The following is an 18,802-nucleotide window of genomic DNA, read 5'->3' on the forward strand; positions in this document are numbered from 1 at the left end:
CTCTGCCCACCTGAGCGACACCCAGCTCTACCCACCACCAGTCCCTCCCATCAGGAAGCTTGCACAAGCCTCTTAGATAGCTTCATCCACCAGAGGGCAGACAGCAGAAGCAAGAAGAACTACAATCCTGCAGCCTGTGGAACAAAAACCACATTCACAGAAAGACAGACAAATTGAAAAGGCAGAGGACTTTGTACCAGATGAAGGACAAGATAAAACCCCAGAAAAACAACTAAATGAAGTGGAGATAGGCAATCTTCCAGAAAAAGAATTCAGAATAATGATAGTGAAGATGATTCAGGACCTCCAAAAGAGGATGGAGGCAAAGATTGAGAAGATGCAAGAAATGTTTAACAAAGACCTAGAAGAATTAAAGAACAAACACCTACAAGAATTAAAGAACAAACAAACAGAGATGAACAATACAATAACTGAAATGAAAAATACACTAGACGGAATCAATAGCAGAATAACTGAGGCAGAAGAACGGATAAGTGACCTGGAAGACAGAACGCTGGAATTCACTGCTGCGGAACAAAATAAAGTAAAATGAATGAAAAGAAATGAAAACAGCCTAGGAGACCTCTGGGACAACACTAAATGCACCAATGTTCACATTATATGGGTCCCAGAAGGAGAGGAGAGAGAGAAAGGACCCGAGAAAATATATGAAGAGATTACAGTCGAAACCTTCCCTAACATGAGAAAGGAAATAGCCACCCAAGTCCAGGAAACGCAGAGTCCCAGGCAAGATAAACCCAAGGAGAAACACGCCAAGACACACAGTAATCAAATAGACAAAAATTAAAGGCAAAGAAAAGTTATTAAAAGCAACAAGGAAAAAACAACAAATAACATACAAGGGAACTCCCATATGGTTAATAGCAGATTTCTCAACAGAAACTCTACAATTCAGAAGAGGGTGGCACGATATATTTAAAGTGATGAAAGAGAAGAACCTACGACCAAGATTACTCTACCCGGCAAGGATCTCATTCAGATTAAACGGAGAAATCAAAAGCTCTACAGACAAGCAAAAACTAAGAGAATTCAGCACCACCTAACCAGCTCTACAACAAATGCTAAAGGAACTTCTCTAAGTGGGAGACACAAGAGAAGAAAAGGACCTACAAAAACAAACCCAAAACAATTAAGAAAATGGTCATAGGAACATACATATCGATAATTACCTTAAATACGAATGGATTAAGTGCTCCAACCAAAAGACACAAGCCGGCTGAATGGATACAAAAACAAGATCCACATATATACTGTCTACAAGAGACCCATTTCAGACCTAGGGAGACATACAGACTGAAAGTGAGGGGATGGAAAAAGATATCCCATGCAAATGGAAATCAAAAGAAAGCTGAAGTAGCAATACTCAAATCAGATAAAATAGACTTTAAAATAAAGAATGTTACGAGACAAGGAAGGACATTATATAATGATCAAGCGATCAATCCAAGAAGAAGATAGAACAATTATAAATATATATGCACCCAACATAGGGGCACCTCAATACATAAGGTAAATGCTAACAGCTATAAAAAAGGAAATCGACAGTAACACAATAATAGGGGGACTTTAACACCTCACTTACACCAATGGACAGATCATCCAGACAGAATATTAATAAGGAAACCAAACTTTAAATGACACACTAGACCAGATAGATTTAATTGATATTTATAGGACATTCCATCCAAAAACAGCACATTACACTTTCTTCTCAAGTACGCACAGAACATTCTCCAGGATAGATCACATCTTGGGTCACAAATCAAGCCTCAGTAAATTTAGGAAAACTGAAATCATATCAAGCATCTTTTCTGGCCACAACGCTATGAGATTAGAAATGAATTACAGGGAAAAAAACGTAAAAAACACAAACACGGGCTTCCCTGGTGGCGCAGTGGTTGAGAATCTGCCTGCCAATGCAGGGGACACGGGTTCGAGCCCTGGTCTGGGAACATCCCACATGCCACGGAGCAACTGGGCCCGTGAGCCACAATTACTGAGCCTGCGTGTCTGGAGCCTGTGCTCTGCAACAAGAGAGGCCACGATGGTGAGAGGCCCGCGCACCGCGATGAAGAGTGGTCCCCACTTGCCACAACTAGAGAAAGCCCTCACACAGAAACGAAGACTCAACACAGTCATAAATAAATAAATAAATAAATAAAAGACTGTGAATTTCTTTAAAAAAAAAAAAAAAACACAAACACATGGAGGCTAAACAATACGTTACTAAAAAACCAAGAGATCACTGAAGAAATCAAAGAGGAAATCAAAAAATACCTAGAGACAAATGACAATGAAAACACGATGATCCAAAACCTATGGGATGCAGCAGAAGCAGTTCTAAGAAGGAAGTTTATAGCAATACAATCCTACCTCAGGAAACAAGACAAATTTCAAATAAACAATCTAAACTTACAACTAAAGCAATGAGAGAAAGAAGAACAAACAAAACCCAATGTTAGTAGAAGGAAAGAAATCATAAAGATCAGAGCAGAAATAAATGAAACAGAAACAAAGAAAACAATAGCAAAGATCAATAAAACTAAAAGCTGGTTCTTTGAGAAGATAAATAAAATTTATAAACCTTTAGCCAGACTTATCAAGAAAAAGAGGAAGAGGACTCAAATCAATAAAATCAGAAATGAAAAAGAAGTGACTACGGATACCGCAGAAATACAAAGCATCGTAAGAGACTACTACAAGTTACTCTACGCCAATAAAATGGACAAATTCTTAGCAAGGTCTAACCTTCCAAGACTGAACCAGGAAGTAATAGAAAATATGAACAGACCAATCACAAGTAATGAAATTGAAACTGTGATTAAATTTTCCCCAACAAACAAACGTCCAGGACCAGATGGCTTCACAGGTGAATTCTATCAAACATTTAGAAAAGAGCTAACACCCATCCTCCTCAAACTCTTCCAACAACCTGCAGAGGAAAGAACACTCCCAAACTCATTCTACAAGGCCACCATCACCCTGATACCAAAACCAGACAAAGATACTACAAAAAAAGAAAATTACAGACCAATATCACTGATGAACATAAATGCAAAAATCCTCAACAAAATACTAGCAAACAGAAGCCAACACACATTAAAAGGATTATACACCATGATCAAGTGGAATTTATCCCAGGGATGCAAGGATTCTTCAATATATGCAAATCAATCAATGTGATACACCATATTCAACTGAAGAATAAAAACCATATGATCTATAGATGCAGAAAAAGCTTTTGACAAAATTCAACACCCATTTATGATAAAAACTCTCCAGAAAGTGGGCATAGAGGGAACCTACCTCAATATAATAAAGGCCATATATGAGAAACCCACAGCAAACATCATTCTCAATGGTAAAAAACTGAAAGCATTTCCTCTAAGATCAGGAACAAGACAAGGATGTCCACTTTCGCCACTATTACTTAACATAGTTTTGGAAGTCCTAGCCACGGCAATCAGAGAAGAAAAAGAAATAAAAGTAATACAAATTGGAAAAGAAGTAAAACTGTCACTGTCTGCCGATGACATGATATTATACATAGATAATCATCACGATGCCACCAGAAAACTACTAGAGCTAATCAATGAATTTGGTAAAGTTGCAGGATACAAAATTAATGCACAGAAATCTCTTGCATTCCTGTACACAACTGATAAAAGATCGGAAAGAGAAATTAAGGAAACAATCCCATTCACCATTACAACAAAAACAATAAAATACCTAGGAATAAACCTACCTAAGGAGGTAAAAGACCTGTACTCAGAAAACTATAAGACACTGATGAAAGAAATCAAAGATTACACAAACAGATGGAGAGATATACCATGTTCTTGGATTGGAAGAATCAATACTGTGAAAATGACTATACTACCCAAAGCAATCTACAGATTCAATGCAATCCCTATCAAACTACCAATGGCATTTTTTACAGAACTAGAACAATAAATCTTAAAATTTGTATGGAGACACAAAAGATCCCGAATAGCCAAAGCAATCTTGAGGCAAAAAAATGGAGCTGGAGGAATCAGACTCCCTGACTTCAGACTATACTCCAAAGCTACAGTAACGAAGACGTTATGGTACTGGCACAAAAACAGAAATACAGATCAATGAACAGGACAGAAAGCCCAGAGACAAACCCATGCACCTATGGTCAACTAATCTATGACAAAGGAGGCAAGGATATACAATGGAGAAAAGACAATCTCTTCCATAAGTGGTGCTGGGAAAACTGGACAGCCACATGTAAAGGAATGAAATTAAAACAGTCCCTAACACCATACACAAAAATAAACTCAAAATGGATTAACGACCTAAATATTAAGACCGGACACTTATTATAAAACTCTTAGAGGAAAACATAGGAAGAACACTCTATGACATAAATCACAGCAAGATCTTTTTTGACCCACTTCCTAGAGTAATAGAAATAAAAACAAAAATAAACAAATGGGACCCAATGAAACTTAAAAGCTTTTGCACAGCAAAGGAAACCATAAACAAGACGAAAAGACAACCCTCAGAATGGGAGAAAATATTTGCAAACGAAGCAACTGACAAAGGATTAATCTCCAAAATATATAAACAGCTCATGAAGCTCAATATTAAAAAAACAAACAACCCAATCCAAAAATGGGCAGAAGACCTAAATAGACATTTCTCCAAAGAAGATATACAGATGGCCAAGAAGCACATGAAAAGCTGCTCAACATCACTAATTATTAGAGAAATGCAAATCAAAACTACAATGAGGTATCACCTCACACCAGTTAGAATGGGCATCATCAGAAAATCTACAAACAACAAATGCTGGAGAGGGTGTGGAGAAAAGGGAACCCTCTTGCACTGTTGGTGGGAATGTAAATTGATACAGCCACTATGGAGTATGGAGGTTCCTTAAAAAACTAAAAATAGAACTACCATATGACCCAGCAATCTCACTACTGGGCATATACCCTGAGAAAACCATAATTCAAAAAGACACATGCACCCCAATGTTCACTGCAGCACTATTTACAATAGCCAGGTCATGGAAGCAACCTAAATGCTCATCGACAGACGAATGGATAAAGATGTGGTACATATATACAGTGGAATATTACTCAGCCATAAAAAGGAACGAAACTGGGTCATTTGTAGAGACATGGATGGACCCAGAGTCTGTCATACAGAGTGAAGTAAGTCAGAAAGAGAAAAACAAATACCATATATTAACGCTTATATGTGGAACCTAGAAAAATGGTACAGATGAACCAGTTTGCAAGGGAGAAATTGAGACAGACGTAGAGAACAAACGTATGGACTCCAAGGGGGGAAGTGGGGAGGGGTGTGTGTGTGGTGGTGTGATGAATTGGGAGATTGGGATTGACATATATACACTAATATGTATAAAATAGATAGCTAATAAGAACCTGCTGTATAAGAAAAGTAAAATAAAATTCAAAAAAAAAAAAAAAAAGAATATTTCAGAGGTGGGCTGTGCACTTTCAACAGGATGCTGGTAATATTCCGTCTTCATTTATCAGCAGGAATACTTCCATAAAGAGAAATTTCCCCTTGGCAACTATTTGGTTACTCTGAGATATGCTCATATGAAAGGCAGAATAAAACATTTGATTATTTCTCTTTATTCACCAGTTTCAAAAATAATGGTTTGGTTCCCTAAATTCGCTAAAGGTTTTTTTTTTGTATGTTTCCACGCATTCCTATGACTCATAGGAATATGTGAAGTTTTTAATCCATTGCAGTATTTGTCCCCACTGATGCTGAAATTATCCTGTCTGTTTCCAGGGAGAGCCTATCTACCCTGGCTCTGCAACGCTGCAGTCCAAACCCCAGGGCCCCTTAGCAGCTTCTTTGCTTTCTAGTGCGACCTGATGCTCCAGGCTCTTCTCATCCATTTCCTGACCCAGACTGGGAATCAGCAGGTCTCTAAACACCACTGGTATTTAGAGACTGAGCACTAAGGGTCAGTCATCATTTCTAGCCCTTTGAGTGGACAAGGCTAGGAAATAGGTATTTTTGTGAAAAGAAAAGAAACATCTTAAGTTCACATTCATAATCAAACTTAAATTTAGGGGATTTCCCTGGTGGCTCAGTGGTTAAGAATCCGCCCGCCAATGCAGGGGACATGGGTTTGAGCCCTGGTCCAGGAAGATCCCACATGCCGCGGAGAACTAAGCCTGTGCGCCACAACTACTGAGCCTGTGCTCTAGAGCCCGCGAGCCACAACTACTGAGACCGCATGCCACAACTACTGAGACCGCGTGCCACAACTACTGAAACCCACACGCCTAGAGCCCGCGCACCGCAACGAAGAGAAGCCCCCGCTCGCCACAACAAGAGAAAGCCCTCGCACCGCAACAAAGACCCAACACAGCCAAAAATAAATAAATGAATTTATTTTAAAAAAAAACCCTTAAATTCAGGACTACAGGATTTTTAAATTACCCTCCTGTCTTTGTTTCTTTTTCAATACTGAAAATACCAACAGAGTTACTCATTTGCTTTATCACCAAGTCAATGAAATAACGATACCAGTGCCAGAATTAACAAAATGACTACTGAAAACAATTTCAGGTTTGTTTTTTTTTTAACTTTCTGTTCTGAAGGGTATTCCACTAGAAATGTACACAGTCAAATTACTGCGTTTTAAAGTCACCTGGAAGAATTTCTCTGCGTGGCAATGCCACCATCTAGGAAAACAGGTTTGCTTTTTTACACATTACTTGATTTTTAGGGATTCCTCCTTAAAATTTAATTTTCTTTTAAATTATGTAAAATATTTACATGGCTCCCAAACTACATCTAAAAAAATATATGTTCAAAAAAGTCTAGCTTCTATCACTATCTTTTGTATCCTATTCCCTCTATCACTCTCTTTAGATAATTATTTTTACATTTTTATCCTGCCATTGTCTTAACTATAAGGATATACATCCACATATATACATATGTATATGTATACACAGATGTGTATATAAACATATGTGTGTGTGTATATACACATATGTATAAATATATATATATATATTTCAATTCCTTCTTAAACAGAAACACGATATTCAGACTTTTCTTATTTCACTTTGAGTCACGCTGATTCACACACACACACCCACAACGTATATAATCTTTCTCTGTGTGGTCATGCGGTCTATTTGTTCTCTCTTTTGGGTATCTCTTTCAGTATTTCAAAAAGTTGGCGTTTTTGTTCTCATGGTTATGTTTCTACTAATACTTCTTACAACACCCCGGTCTCCACTCTGGCTCCTGTCTATTGGTTCCCCACTCTAAGCAAGATTACTATTAGGTGGTCACCTCTTCTGTCTCTAGCCTCTCCCTCTCCCTCAGAATCTAATCTGCAATAGCATCCTTTCCCTCCCAGTTAATACTGATAAGGCAACAAGTGAGGACAGTCTCCTTTTCATATGCGCTCCCCTCTCCTTCCGTTTTCTGATAGGCTGTATCTACACGGGCAGAAGACAGAGCCACCGCATGGGACCTGGTTAGGCTGTCTCCCTTATAGCCGTTGTTGAGCCTCAAATTACACGTTATAGTAAGTGAATTTGTACCGTCACCTCTCTAACAGCCCATTAATGACAATAATTAATTTAAACAACAAATAGGCCCATCTGGTATGTGCTTGTTTATATGTTGATATTTTTGGCTAAGGTGTACGGTTGACACCTACTACAAAAGGAAGACTATAAACCAACATCTGTTTATTTGTTATATGAATATTACTTCTGGGGTGAAAATTCTCAGAGCAAAGCACAGCACCAATGAAGCTTGGTTTCTGATGTATAACACCCCATAAAATTACATGTACAGTTAATTTTTCTCAAGTTGAAATTAATGACAAGTGCTCAGGTAATGTGCTTCAAGACAGTGCCTGGCACTAAATGCTTCAAAATGTTAGCAATTGTTCATAATGTTAGTACAGTCACTGTAATATTTACATTAAAGATGTAACTTGATAGTATTAGAGAGGAAATGAGAGACCGATGTAATATTTAAAATTTTCGTTCCATCACAAAATGGTCAGTCCCACAAGTTTTTTTCTCTCACAAGTTTTAAAACCGTTATCATACATACGTGAATCTATTACATGCCACATGGGATCGACTTTTTCCTGATATTTAATACTCTAACAGCTACTCTTACAACCTAACAAAAATGAGATCAGATGTCAAATGAAATTCTTGTCTGTCCTGCCTTTTAAGGGACTTTATCTTTTTATCAGTACAACTCACGTTCAGACGCAGCAATAAGAACCCTCACACCTCCTGTAACTACTGTACTTATTTTAACAATTTTTTTGCCTTAATTTTAATCAACATTTCCTCCATTTTTTCCCTATTTCTCTAACATCTATTTTTCTTTCTCAGTTCAAGTATCAGCCCCCCTTCTGAAGACTTCCCTCCCAGCTCAGTTGGGAGTTATCTCCTCTTCTGAGATTTCAATCACTTTGTGCTTATTTTATCATAATAATTTCACCATTACAATCTGTTCTCCGCAGATTGTAAATTCCTGAAGGTAGAGACGGTTTCGTATCTATTTTTGCGTATCCGGTATGACAGACAGCTCTGGATCCATCCCCCTCCTCTCCTCCTCTGAACACCCAAATACCACTTGGTGGTAAACCTGCACGTAACAGACACAGCTAGCCGTCGCCCACCTGCCGTCCTTTCTGCTGCATGAAGCGCACGCGCCATGGCTGGGCTCCCACAGCTACCCTGTGAGCATGAGCCTGGGGTGAGAGCAGCACGGCGGTGAGGAAGAAGCAAAAGCTGGAGGAAGAGCTGACGTCTAGGGCTGCCACACCAGCCCCAGGCTCTGGCTGCTGTGAGAGAAAAGTAAGCACTTAGGAAAGCCACTCTCCTCAGGTGTCTGTCACTAGTGACCAAACACCTTCCTTATGACACACCAAGGGATTCAGGAACCAGTCAATAAAGCAGTCAGAGACTGAAGTTTGCTGAAGATGAGTTCGTGCAGGACTGCGCAGCCCCTAAGCACTTCGTAAGTGCTGACCTGCACGGCCTCCCCCTGTCTCACACGAGAGAGGCTCCGGCATCCTGCAGCTGGAAAGAGAACAATGCAGAAGACCATGCCTTTACTCGCTGCCACAACCAGACAGGCTCACTGGAGGCGCCCTGCCGGGATCTCTGTTCATAGTATTTACTGGAATTGTGGGGAATAAAAGAGCTGTGTGCAGCTGGGAGCAAGACAGTCAACTGTCCTGAAATACTAACAAACACAAAAAGAGAGCTTAAAATATTACAATAGAACGTCGATAATTTAAGTAATGCTGCCACCGTGTGGCACTTAGTCCCTTCTTTAAGAAAGAAAATTTTATAAAGAAAAAGATTATCATTGCCACGTGCGTTAACCTTTAAAAATATATAAACTATAAACGAGTTTCCTTTTAAATGCTAGCCAGTTTTTCTTCAAGTGAACCACATTTAAATGACCTAGAGAAGACAAAACTTAAGGACCTACTGTGTGGCACAGGGAACCATATTCAATATCATGTAATAGCCTGTAATGGAAAAGAATCTAAAAAAGAATATACATATATATGTATGTGTGTGCGCGTATATATATATGTATAACTGAATCACTCTGCTGTCCACCTGAAACATTGTAAATCAGCTGTACTTCAATTTAAAAAAAAAAGACGAAACTCGTAGGAAGCCCTGACAGCTCTGCCTCCCGTTCCTCCAGTCCAGCTGTGCGACGCTGGGGAAAGAGCACTTTTATTAAACAGAGGATGTTTTTATTGGGGCCAAGATAGAAAAGAACGGTAAGTAATGCACATATCCATTCAAATCTAAATCTCTAAAATGCTTTCAGCTTTTCTCTCGTAATTTGAGGGGAAAGGTCAGTGTGTAACAGACAGAAAAGGTAGCCGAGCCTGACGTACAGGAAAGCTTCCAGGAGACACTAAAAAAGACGGACCGGGGAGGTGGCTGCGTGAAAGGACGGCATCAAGTACTTTTCAAGAAGAGGAGTCATGTGACCAATTAGCTGGAGAGAGCGCAAACGCAGCTGAGGAAATATTTTTGAGCCCTTCAGAGACCATTCTTCAGTGACAACATGAGCCTGCCCTGCTGCATAAAGGCTGGGCCCCTGTCTGTCTTACTCAGGGATACAGCACTGGTTCCTGACATGAGGTCTCACACAAAATAAGTGCTGAAGACATTCTGTTTCACTTTCTATAATAAGCTTACATCTGTCATACCCAGTGTGAAAATTTTATTCTTTAGTAAACATTTTCCTGAGATGTCTATGTCATTTGCTTAGCAAATCGTTGTTTTCCCTAAAGATATTAAAAACTGAACCAAAACTCATTCAAAGTATTGCAAATTCTGAATTAATACAATTTTGATTTTACTTGCTCCCATCTTTCTCTTAATAATAACAGTTACCAACACCTGCCTAACATCAACATACCAGGGATTTAAAAAAATGATATATTACTTAATCCTCACAAAAACTCTGCAACGTGTATTATTGTTCCCATTTTAAAAAAGAGAAAACTAGGCCTTAGTAGAGCAAATAATCACAGCTAGGAAGAGGGATACCAGGATTTGAACCCAGATATGTCACACGTCCAGCTCCAAGGCCCATGTCCTTTTACGCTTCAGCACAGCCCTGTCTCCAAACAGACCCTGAAGGGCTGAACAACGCAGAACCGAGGTAACTGCTCCCCTCTCAGGCACACGCCCGTCTTCTCTCAGCCCCAGTTAACAGAGGTGTTGGCTTCAAAAGGGAGTGAGCTCTTCAATATAATATATTCCGCAGCATAAATGTAATAACACTTCTTTCATCATCCATTCAAGACTCAGTCTTGCTTGTACAGCCCTTTCACAGGAACCACCTACATTATCTAATGAGCGCTCATCCACTAATCAGCTGTGTGACCTTCCACACATTTCTTTCCATCTCTGGGCTCAGTGAAGCTGGGGCGTTGGATTAGAGAAGTCATCTTAATTCCAAAATTCTATGCTTCTTTTATAATATATAGTAGGCCTTTAGAGATACATTTACAAACTTTTTAAAAATAAAAGCTATTTAGCATTTCAAATTAACCAGACTGGCAAAAAAAAAAAAAAAAAAGATGACTTATGAAAGGATGTTGGAAAAGCCAGGTTTTAGGCCAAGCTCTGTTAATTGTGTTTTTGAATCATATTAAGTACCTACAATGCACAAGACATTCTTTCAGGCACTTTGAACACAACAGAGCATAAGAAAGGTAAGTGTCTATATTCTAGGAAGGACAATGGGCAATAACCAAGCAAAGAGTAAGGAAAATATAGGTAGTAATAAGAGCTCACGGAAGGCAGAATTCAAGATGGACCCTGAGAGCGCCACCCCTAGGATATACACACCTCTCAGTTACTCAGTCAAACCCTAACCGAGGTGCTGTTGTGTAGCTATTCTGCAGGTTTACTTAAAGCCCCAAATCAGCTGACTTTAAGAAAAGGAGATTATCCCTAGTGGGCCTGACTCCATCAGGTGAGTCCTTAACAGGGATGGGACTCTTCTCGGTAAGAGAGGTTTAAAGCATGAAAGGGAGACTTCACTTACGTCTTTGAAGAAGGAAGGGGCCGTGTGGCAGGGAATATGGGTGGCCTCTAGGAGCTGAGACCGGCCCCGGCCGACAGCAAGCAAGGAAATGGGAACTTCGTCTACCTGGGCAAGGAACTGAGTCCTGCCAAAATCCTGTGAGTCAGAAAGAGGACCCTGAGCACCAAGTAAGAATGGAGCCTGGACAGCTCCTTGATTTGAACCTTGTGAGACCGTGAGCAGAGTACCCACCATGCTGTGCCCAGACTTTATTCCCACTACTTTATTCTCACTAATTGAATTGTTAATAATCTTTACATAGCATGATGAGGGAATAGTCTATGGTTAATTTTCTGTGTGTGGGATAATTATTCTTACCCTACAACAGCAATAGTAATGATGATGAAGATAACTACCAGTTATTCCTAGGTACCAGAAAATATTCTAAGATACACACACCTTTAATCTTCACAATAACCCCGTGAAGCAGGTATTATGCAGATTTTGAGTCTCTTGAACCCAGAAATGGTGTCTAATGCAGCAGCTCTGTCTCTCTGCTTTGAGTGCTCTGTACCACAGGCTTCCTGTACTTTTAAAGGGTTTATGGAAAGGTTGTCTCCTTTCAGCAGGTTTAGACTTCCTGCTTGGTTGGAGTCTCATTTGAAAATAAAACCCCAGGAATTCTCTGGCGGTCCAATGGTTAGGACTTGGTGCTCTCACTGCCAGGGGGTTCAATCACTGGTTGGGGAACTAAGATCCCGCAAGCCGCAAGGCCAAAAAAAAAGAAATAAAAGAAAACCCCAACTTCCACAAAATCACAAAACTGCTTGTGTAACATCATTTACCATCTACCCAACAGTAGCTTGGGATGTTACTATTCAATGCAGAGTGAACCAATTATACATGTGCAAAATCACAGTCAAACGAAACAGAATGGCAGGCTAGTGCATCAGGACTGTTGGGACATAGCACACAAGGTGGGGTGGGAGACGACGGTAAAGCTAGAAAGCTAGGAGCCGGGTCATAGAAGGATGCTGGGCTTTGTCCTGTAGACAGAAAATGATATTAAAGGTTTTTAAAGAGTTAATGTCAGAGCGCTCTGGCAGCAGGGTGAAGACTGGATTTGACTGGGTTGATAAAGCAGGCATACCAATCAGAAAGGACAGAGATTTGTTAGGTAACATTTGGAAGGCTTGATCATTGAATGTAACCTAAAGGGGAGGGAATAGCCACGGGCGATTCTCATGTTTTCACTTGAGTGCTTTGGGTAGATGCTGCTGCCCCAAATGAGAAAAAAAAATATAGAAAACGGGTGTGCAAAACTGACCCATTCATCTGTAAAATCATTTTTTTCATTGTATCTCATTTTATACATGAAAACCTGAGCTCAACAGACAGTAAATACCCGAGAGCAGGCACCAGAACTGGAGCCCAAGGCGCCTGCTGTCTACTCTTGTGCTCCCTCCATTCATGTCAGTGCCTCTGAATACTCTGTATATTTTACGAACACATGAACAGAAATCATAGATTTTAAAACCAGGGGATTTCCCTTCCATATATTAACACACTAACAATTAGGGCAGTCTTTTTACAAAATAGGTTTCAAATACTCACTTCAAATTCTTTCACAAAATAACGGGTTTCACCTTGGATAACTGGTCTGTGATCTAACAGCCTTGAATGAATTTCTCCAAGATCTGTAAAGACAAAATGAAACTCAAGGTCAATCCATGCTAAGTGGCACAATCTCTAGCTTTACTCTTCCTGGTCCCCAGAAATGTATGAAGGTTAAAATCCAGTTCGGACTATGGATTATCCAGTCAGCAAACTGGTAAAGTACTTTTGAGAGCAATCTGGCAATATCTAATAAAGTTGAAGACGTATACCTAGCAATTTCATGCCTAAGTATGTGCCCGAGAAAAACTCTTAAACAAAGGAAAGAGAAATGCATAATGTTTACTACAGCATGAATATAATGTCAAAAGAAAAAAAAAGGGGAACGACCTAACATACTCATAGGATGGATATTACAAATCAGTGAGTGAAAATGAATACAGTGGGGTTACATTTATTAACAAGGATAAATCCCGCAAAAAAGCAACTTTCAGAAGGATAAAGCCATTTATATAAACTTTCAAAATATGCAAAATCACTTCCTGTTGGGACATCTACAGAAGCCATAAAGCTATAAAGAAATGCACGAGAACGATAAACACCAAATTCAAGACAGCGGTTACCTTAGAGGAGGGAGGGCCGTGCAATGAGAGCAAAGGGCACGATGGCGCTCTTCATGTGTGTTTATTCAGATGGCTGGTGAGTGTTCACTGTAAGTCTCCATAAGTCATAATTAAGGGAAAAAAGTTCTGAATTTTAACTGTTTTTGGTGAGTCATCCCGGGGCATATTCTGCTCTCATACCACTTACCATATTGTCCTGAAATTTCCTCTCTACTCCAGTGAGTATCTCAGAGACCAAATTGTTTGTATCATCCACAGAGGGTTAACACACATTTTTCTATATGACTGAGAAGCCATTCCACTGATTTTGGGACATGTGCGTCTGTGGCCTGATGTAATGGGAATTTACTTAGTCTTTGGAGAATTCAGTTCTGTTCAGAAGTGGGTAATGATCACCTCTGAAGCCCTGACTGCGCTCCAAAACTTAAGATGTGAAGATCAGGGGGAAGAAAAGATTCTAAAACACACACGACCACAGAAATTAAGCTGGTTCTGTAATAACATTATAACAACAAAACAAACACATTATAATAATTCAGAGTTGCAGGCGTCCCAAGGATTACAAACAAATTCTCTCAGTTTAATAAAGTAAAGGGAAGCCACATATTTCCACATAAACTCAATCCCAGCCCTGCTACAGGCAAAGCACTCTTTTGTTGTTTGTTAACAAGACAAAAGATATAATCCTTTGTTCTTCAAAGTTCATACTCTAACGTGGGCACACAATCTCTTCACACAAATGATAGAAATAAGCACTTCAACAGACTATGAGACAAGAAAAGACACAGTAAACTGCAGATCTCTCATTATCTAATAAAGCTCTGGCCCTGAATTTGCAGACCTTTAATGTAGTATGTGGATCTTTGCCCATCATAAGGAACAATTTACTGCAGAGTAAACTTTTCTGATAACACCCACATCGTCACCATTGTCACCTCACTGCTTCTCACATCCATCCCTTCTGTTCCATCCTTGCTTGTCTTGGACTATTTCAACAGAGCGAGTCACACCCCTCTTCAACCCACTCCATGTACAGTCAATTCCGCTTATCTGCAGGACAGTAGGCCCTTTGTATTCTCTGGTTCTGCAGTTACAAATTCACTTTATAAAGTAGGCAAGTTCACAAATGGGCCTCCTGCAAGACGAAGATCCACTGTACCTGCCTGAGTGCTATATTTAAAACACAGATCTAACCACATGACTCGTACTTACTGTTGTTCCATAACAATATGGAACGTTCAACAAGAAGTCCAATCTCCTTAAAAAGGCAAGAATTCTTCTTCGGTCTGATTTCCACGTGTGGTTTCCCAAACATGCCATGCTGACTCAGGCTTCCACGCCTTTGCTCATGCTGTTCCAAACTAAGTCCAAAATATCCTTGCCCTCTTTTCTCAGCTACTAACCCTTTATTCTTCAAGACTCAGGTCAGACACTCCATGCCCCAGGAAGCTCCCCCTGTCTCCTAACAGCCAACCACAGCCCAGAAAACCTCAAACACCTGGGGCCTAAGTATTGAAATCATTTATTTATATATTTCCCTTTCACTAGACCCTGGCAATAAAACTCGACACGTATATTTTCACAATCGATAGTCTTCAAGTAAGATGAACTAAAAACAGATTTTCAGAATGAAAATAGTAAATGGTTCCACAAAAAAACCCAAGGAGGTTCTAGACATATTTTCAATTATAACTCAATTTTGAATTAACCTGAAAAACTTCCTTTGAATTACCTTCTTTTAAAGGAAGTACTACATCTGAAACTAATATATTGTAAATCAACTGTACTTCAATTTTTTAAAAAAAGTACTACATCAAAATCACAAACTTCTGTGCATCAAAGGACACAATCAACAGAGTGAAAAGGCAACCCATGGAATGGGAGAAAATATATGCAAATCATGGCTGTAAAGTGGCTAATATCCAGAATAGAAAAAGACCTCCTACAACTCAACAACAACAAAACACACTACCTGATTAAAAAATGGGCAAAGTACTTGAACAGACATTTCCCCAAATAAGATTTACAAATGTCTAGTAGGCACATAAAAAGATGTTCAACATCATTAACCTTAGGGAAATGCAAATCAAAACTACAAGACACTGGGACTTCCCTGGTGGTCCAGTGGGTAAGACACCGAGCTCCCAGGGCAAGGGGCCCGGGTTCGATCCCTGGTCAGGGAACTAGATCCCACGTGCCGCAACTAAGACCTGGCACAGCCAAAATAAATAAATAAATATTAAAAAACAAAAACAAAAACAAAACTACAAGATACTACCTCACACCCATTAGAACGGCCACTACCAAAGAAACAGAAAATAACAAGTATTGTTTAGGTTGTGGAGAAACTGGAACACTTGTGAACTGCTGGTGAGAATGTAAAACGGTTCAGCCACTATGGAAAACAGTAGAGTGGCTGCTCACAAAGTTACAAATAGATTTATCATTTGATCCAGCAATTCAGCTGTGGGTATATACCCAAAACAACTGAAAGCAAAAACTCGATATTTGTACATCCATGCTCACAAGGGCCAAAAATGCGAAGCAACCCAAGTGTCCATCCGTGGGTGAATGGATGCCCAAAATGTGGGGTGTGTGTGTGTGTGTGTGTGTGTGTACAATGAAATGTCTGAATCATATTCAGCTTTAAAAAGGAAGGAAATTCCGACACATGCACGATTTTACGTATATGAAGTACCTAAAGTAGCCACATTCAGAAACAGAAAGTAAAATGGTGGCTGCCAGGGGCTGGGGCGGGGGAAAGGGGAGACTGGGGAGGCCGTGTTTAATGGGGACACAGCTTCAGTCTGGGAAGATGAAATAGTTACGGAGCTGGATGGTGGTGATGGTTTCACAACAACGTGAAACGTACCAATGCCACTGAATTGTACGCTAAAATATGATTAAGAGAAACTTTATATTCCATGTATTTTACCGTAATTTAAAAAAAATTTAAGTAATAGCTCACTAAGATTGCACATGTAAACAATTAAGGCCTAACACCCCTGCACTACGCCCACACTACTAACTAGATTTGAGACACCCTGAATTCTACACAAACCTGACAGATACGGTTAAAATGCAATAGGCATGAACACGAGGATGCCATTCCCTGGGCAGCGCTGAAGGGCGCCGGAATCCTACAAGGGCTTCAACACTGCAAGACGGTAGGGCTGCCGGCAGAAGCGAGGGGTTAAGAGAGGACGGAGATGAGAAGGTGCGGTATTTAACTGGCAAAGATCTTCCTGCAGGAAACAGTTGTTGAGAGCTTGGACAATCAAACCAATTCAGGTTCTGTGAGAATCCGGGCTGTAGCTAGGTTGTGACCTTCTCCCAGCTCAAAGCTCGTCCACGGGACGAGTGGACATCGCTACACGTGTTGGGGGGCTTTCGTGTTTTAAGATGCCTTCACGTTCTCTCGTTTCCACCCTGCACGACCCAGGAGCAGACAGGGTCAGGGCGAACGGCCTAGGCACACACCTCCTAAGCGGCCTGCCTGGGGGCGCGGGCCCTTCCCGACTCCCAAGCTCAGGGCATCACACGTGGGTTGCGAGCCCGCGTCCACGCCAGCTCCACGCAGGGTCCCGGCCTGGGGGAGGGGAGAGGGAAGCCCGAAGGCTCCCGGCTGCGGCTTCTACGAGGAAGCAGGAGGGGCTGGAGCGGTTTGCTGTTACTGGGAGGCACCTGGCGCGGGGAAACAGGCGCCAATGCACAATGACCCCTCCCCCACCCACCGCAAACGCCAGGCCGCCCGGGAGCCGGGGGTCGACCTCGGGCTCGGCCCCGGGTGAGAGGACGCCGCCTGGGAGGTGGGGCTGCGCTGGGACCACCGGGCCGAGAGCCCTAGTACTCCGTACCCTTGATAATGAGGTGGGCTGGCGAGCCCCCGGTCCCCAGCGACTCCTTCTTCTTGCCGCCGCCGCCGCCGCCCGGGGCGGCCTCACAAACCACAGGGGTCTCCGTCCCTCCGCCGCTCATCCCGGCCAGCTCCGCCCACCCGCGACCGCGCTGCGCCTGCGCAAACCTACGCGGCCCGCTTTCCCCGCGCGGGGTTTTTGCGTCATCAAAGGGCATCGGGGACGCTGAGTCTACCCAGCGGGCGGTTCCTATAAAGCCACTATGGTGCGGCCAGGGACGTGAGCTTGAAGAAGCCGGTGCCGCCATGCTCGGTTAGGGCAGATGCTGCCGGAATAGGAAAGTGTCTGAAAGTTAGAGCTAAACTTATTCTTCCCTAAACCTGCTGGAATTTATCGTGGTTTAGAGAGGTTGGCGGAGAGAGGATCTAGTCATAGATGAATATGAATAATAGTGGTGTAAATACATTATCTATATTATTACCTGCCACCAGTATTTAATGGAGGTTGTTGACGTGCGTGCTTTGCCACATTTGCTCATCATGGCAACTGCGGGAAACAGTTTTGTCATTTCTTTCTAACAAAAGAAGAAACAGGATTAGAGATTAAGTAATTTGCCCAAATCACTTCTCAGACTCATTCATGCCCATGTAAAGAGCAGAAACGTCTGTTCTTGGCATTTGTATTTACAACATCTCAACCAGTTGTTATAGGGAATAAGATAAAATAAATGCATGTAATTATGGAAGGGACCATAATTTGCTAGGCTGCTTTGATTCGTAGCCCTGAAGAGACAAATCCGGTGCTGACAGATTTGTATCTAGTGCTGCTGTTTGGTAAACTCCTTAGAGTTAATCTTGTATTCTCAACAAGTTGTCACTCCCTTCCTGGCACAAGCCTTCCCCCATAGCCTCTGCTTTAGCCCCTCTCTGAAGTACCTAGATAATAGTAATTGATGCAATTTTCCTGAGGTGTTTCACAGACGTGAACCCACCCCCATCAAATGGAAGATGTTAACTACTTGATGACTATGAGCATGTAGCCCCAGGCCTCCCGGAGCCTAAGGACTGATAAAGTTAACCCCTGTGACACCACCCTGTTCCTTCATCATCA

General features: G+C 41.2%; 1 protein-coding gene across 3 annotated transcripts in view; it reads right to left on the reverse strand.

The window, feature by feature from the left end:
* BLOC1S5 (biogenesis of lysosomal organelles complex 1 subunit 5) overlaps positions 1–17,868 on the reverse strand; it is a 77,438-nt gene extending 59,570 nt beyond the window's left edge. For 2 of the 3 annotated variants that reach the window (XR_014250882.1, XM_082413417.1), the window contains exons 1-2: positions 17,693–17,863; positions 13,213–13,295 (exon numbers count right to left, since the gene is read on the reverse strand). Coding sequence is in view for 2 of the 3 variants with exons in the window: in XM_082413417.1 (XP_082269543.1) it covers positions 13,213–13,295; positions 17,693–17,813 (204 nt within the window). In the remaining variant the exon portion in view is untranslated. Of the gene's footprint in view, positions 1–13,212; positions 13,296–17,692 lie in introns of all 3 variants that reach the window. The other variant, XM_082413418.1, reaches the window with a different exon arrangement.
* Positions 17,869–18,802: the final 934 nt, after the last annotated feature.

The sequence above is a fragment of the Balaenoptera physalus genome, assembly GCF_965194825.1.
Source record: "Balaenoptera physalus genome assembly, chromosome: 11".
Classification (NCBI taxonomy): Eukaryota; Metazoa; Chordata; class Mammalia; order Artiodactyla; family Balaenopteridae; genus Balaenoptera; species Balaenoptera physalus.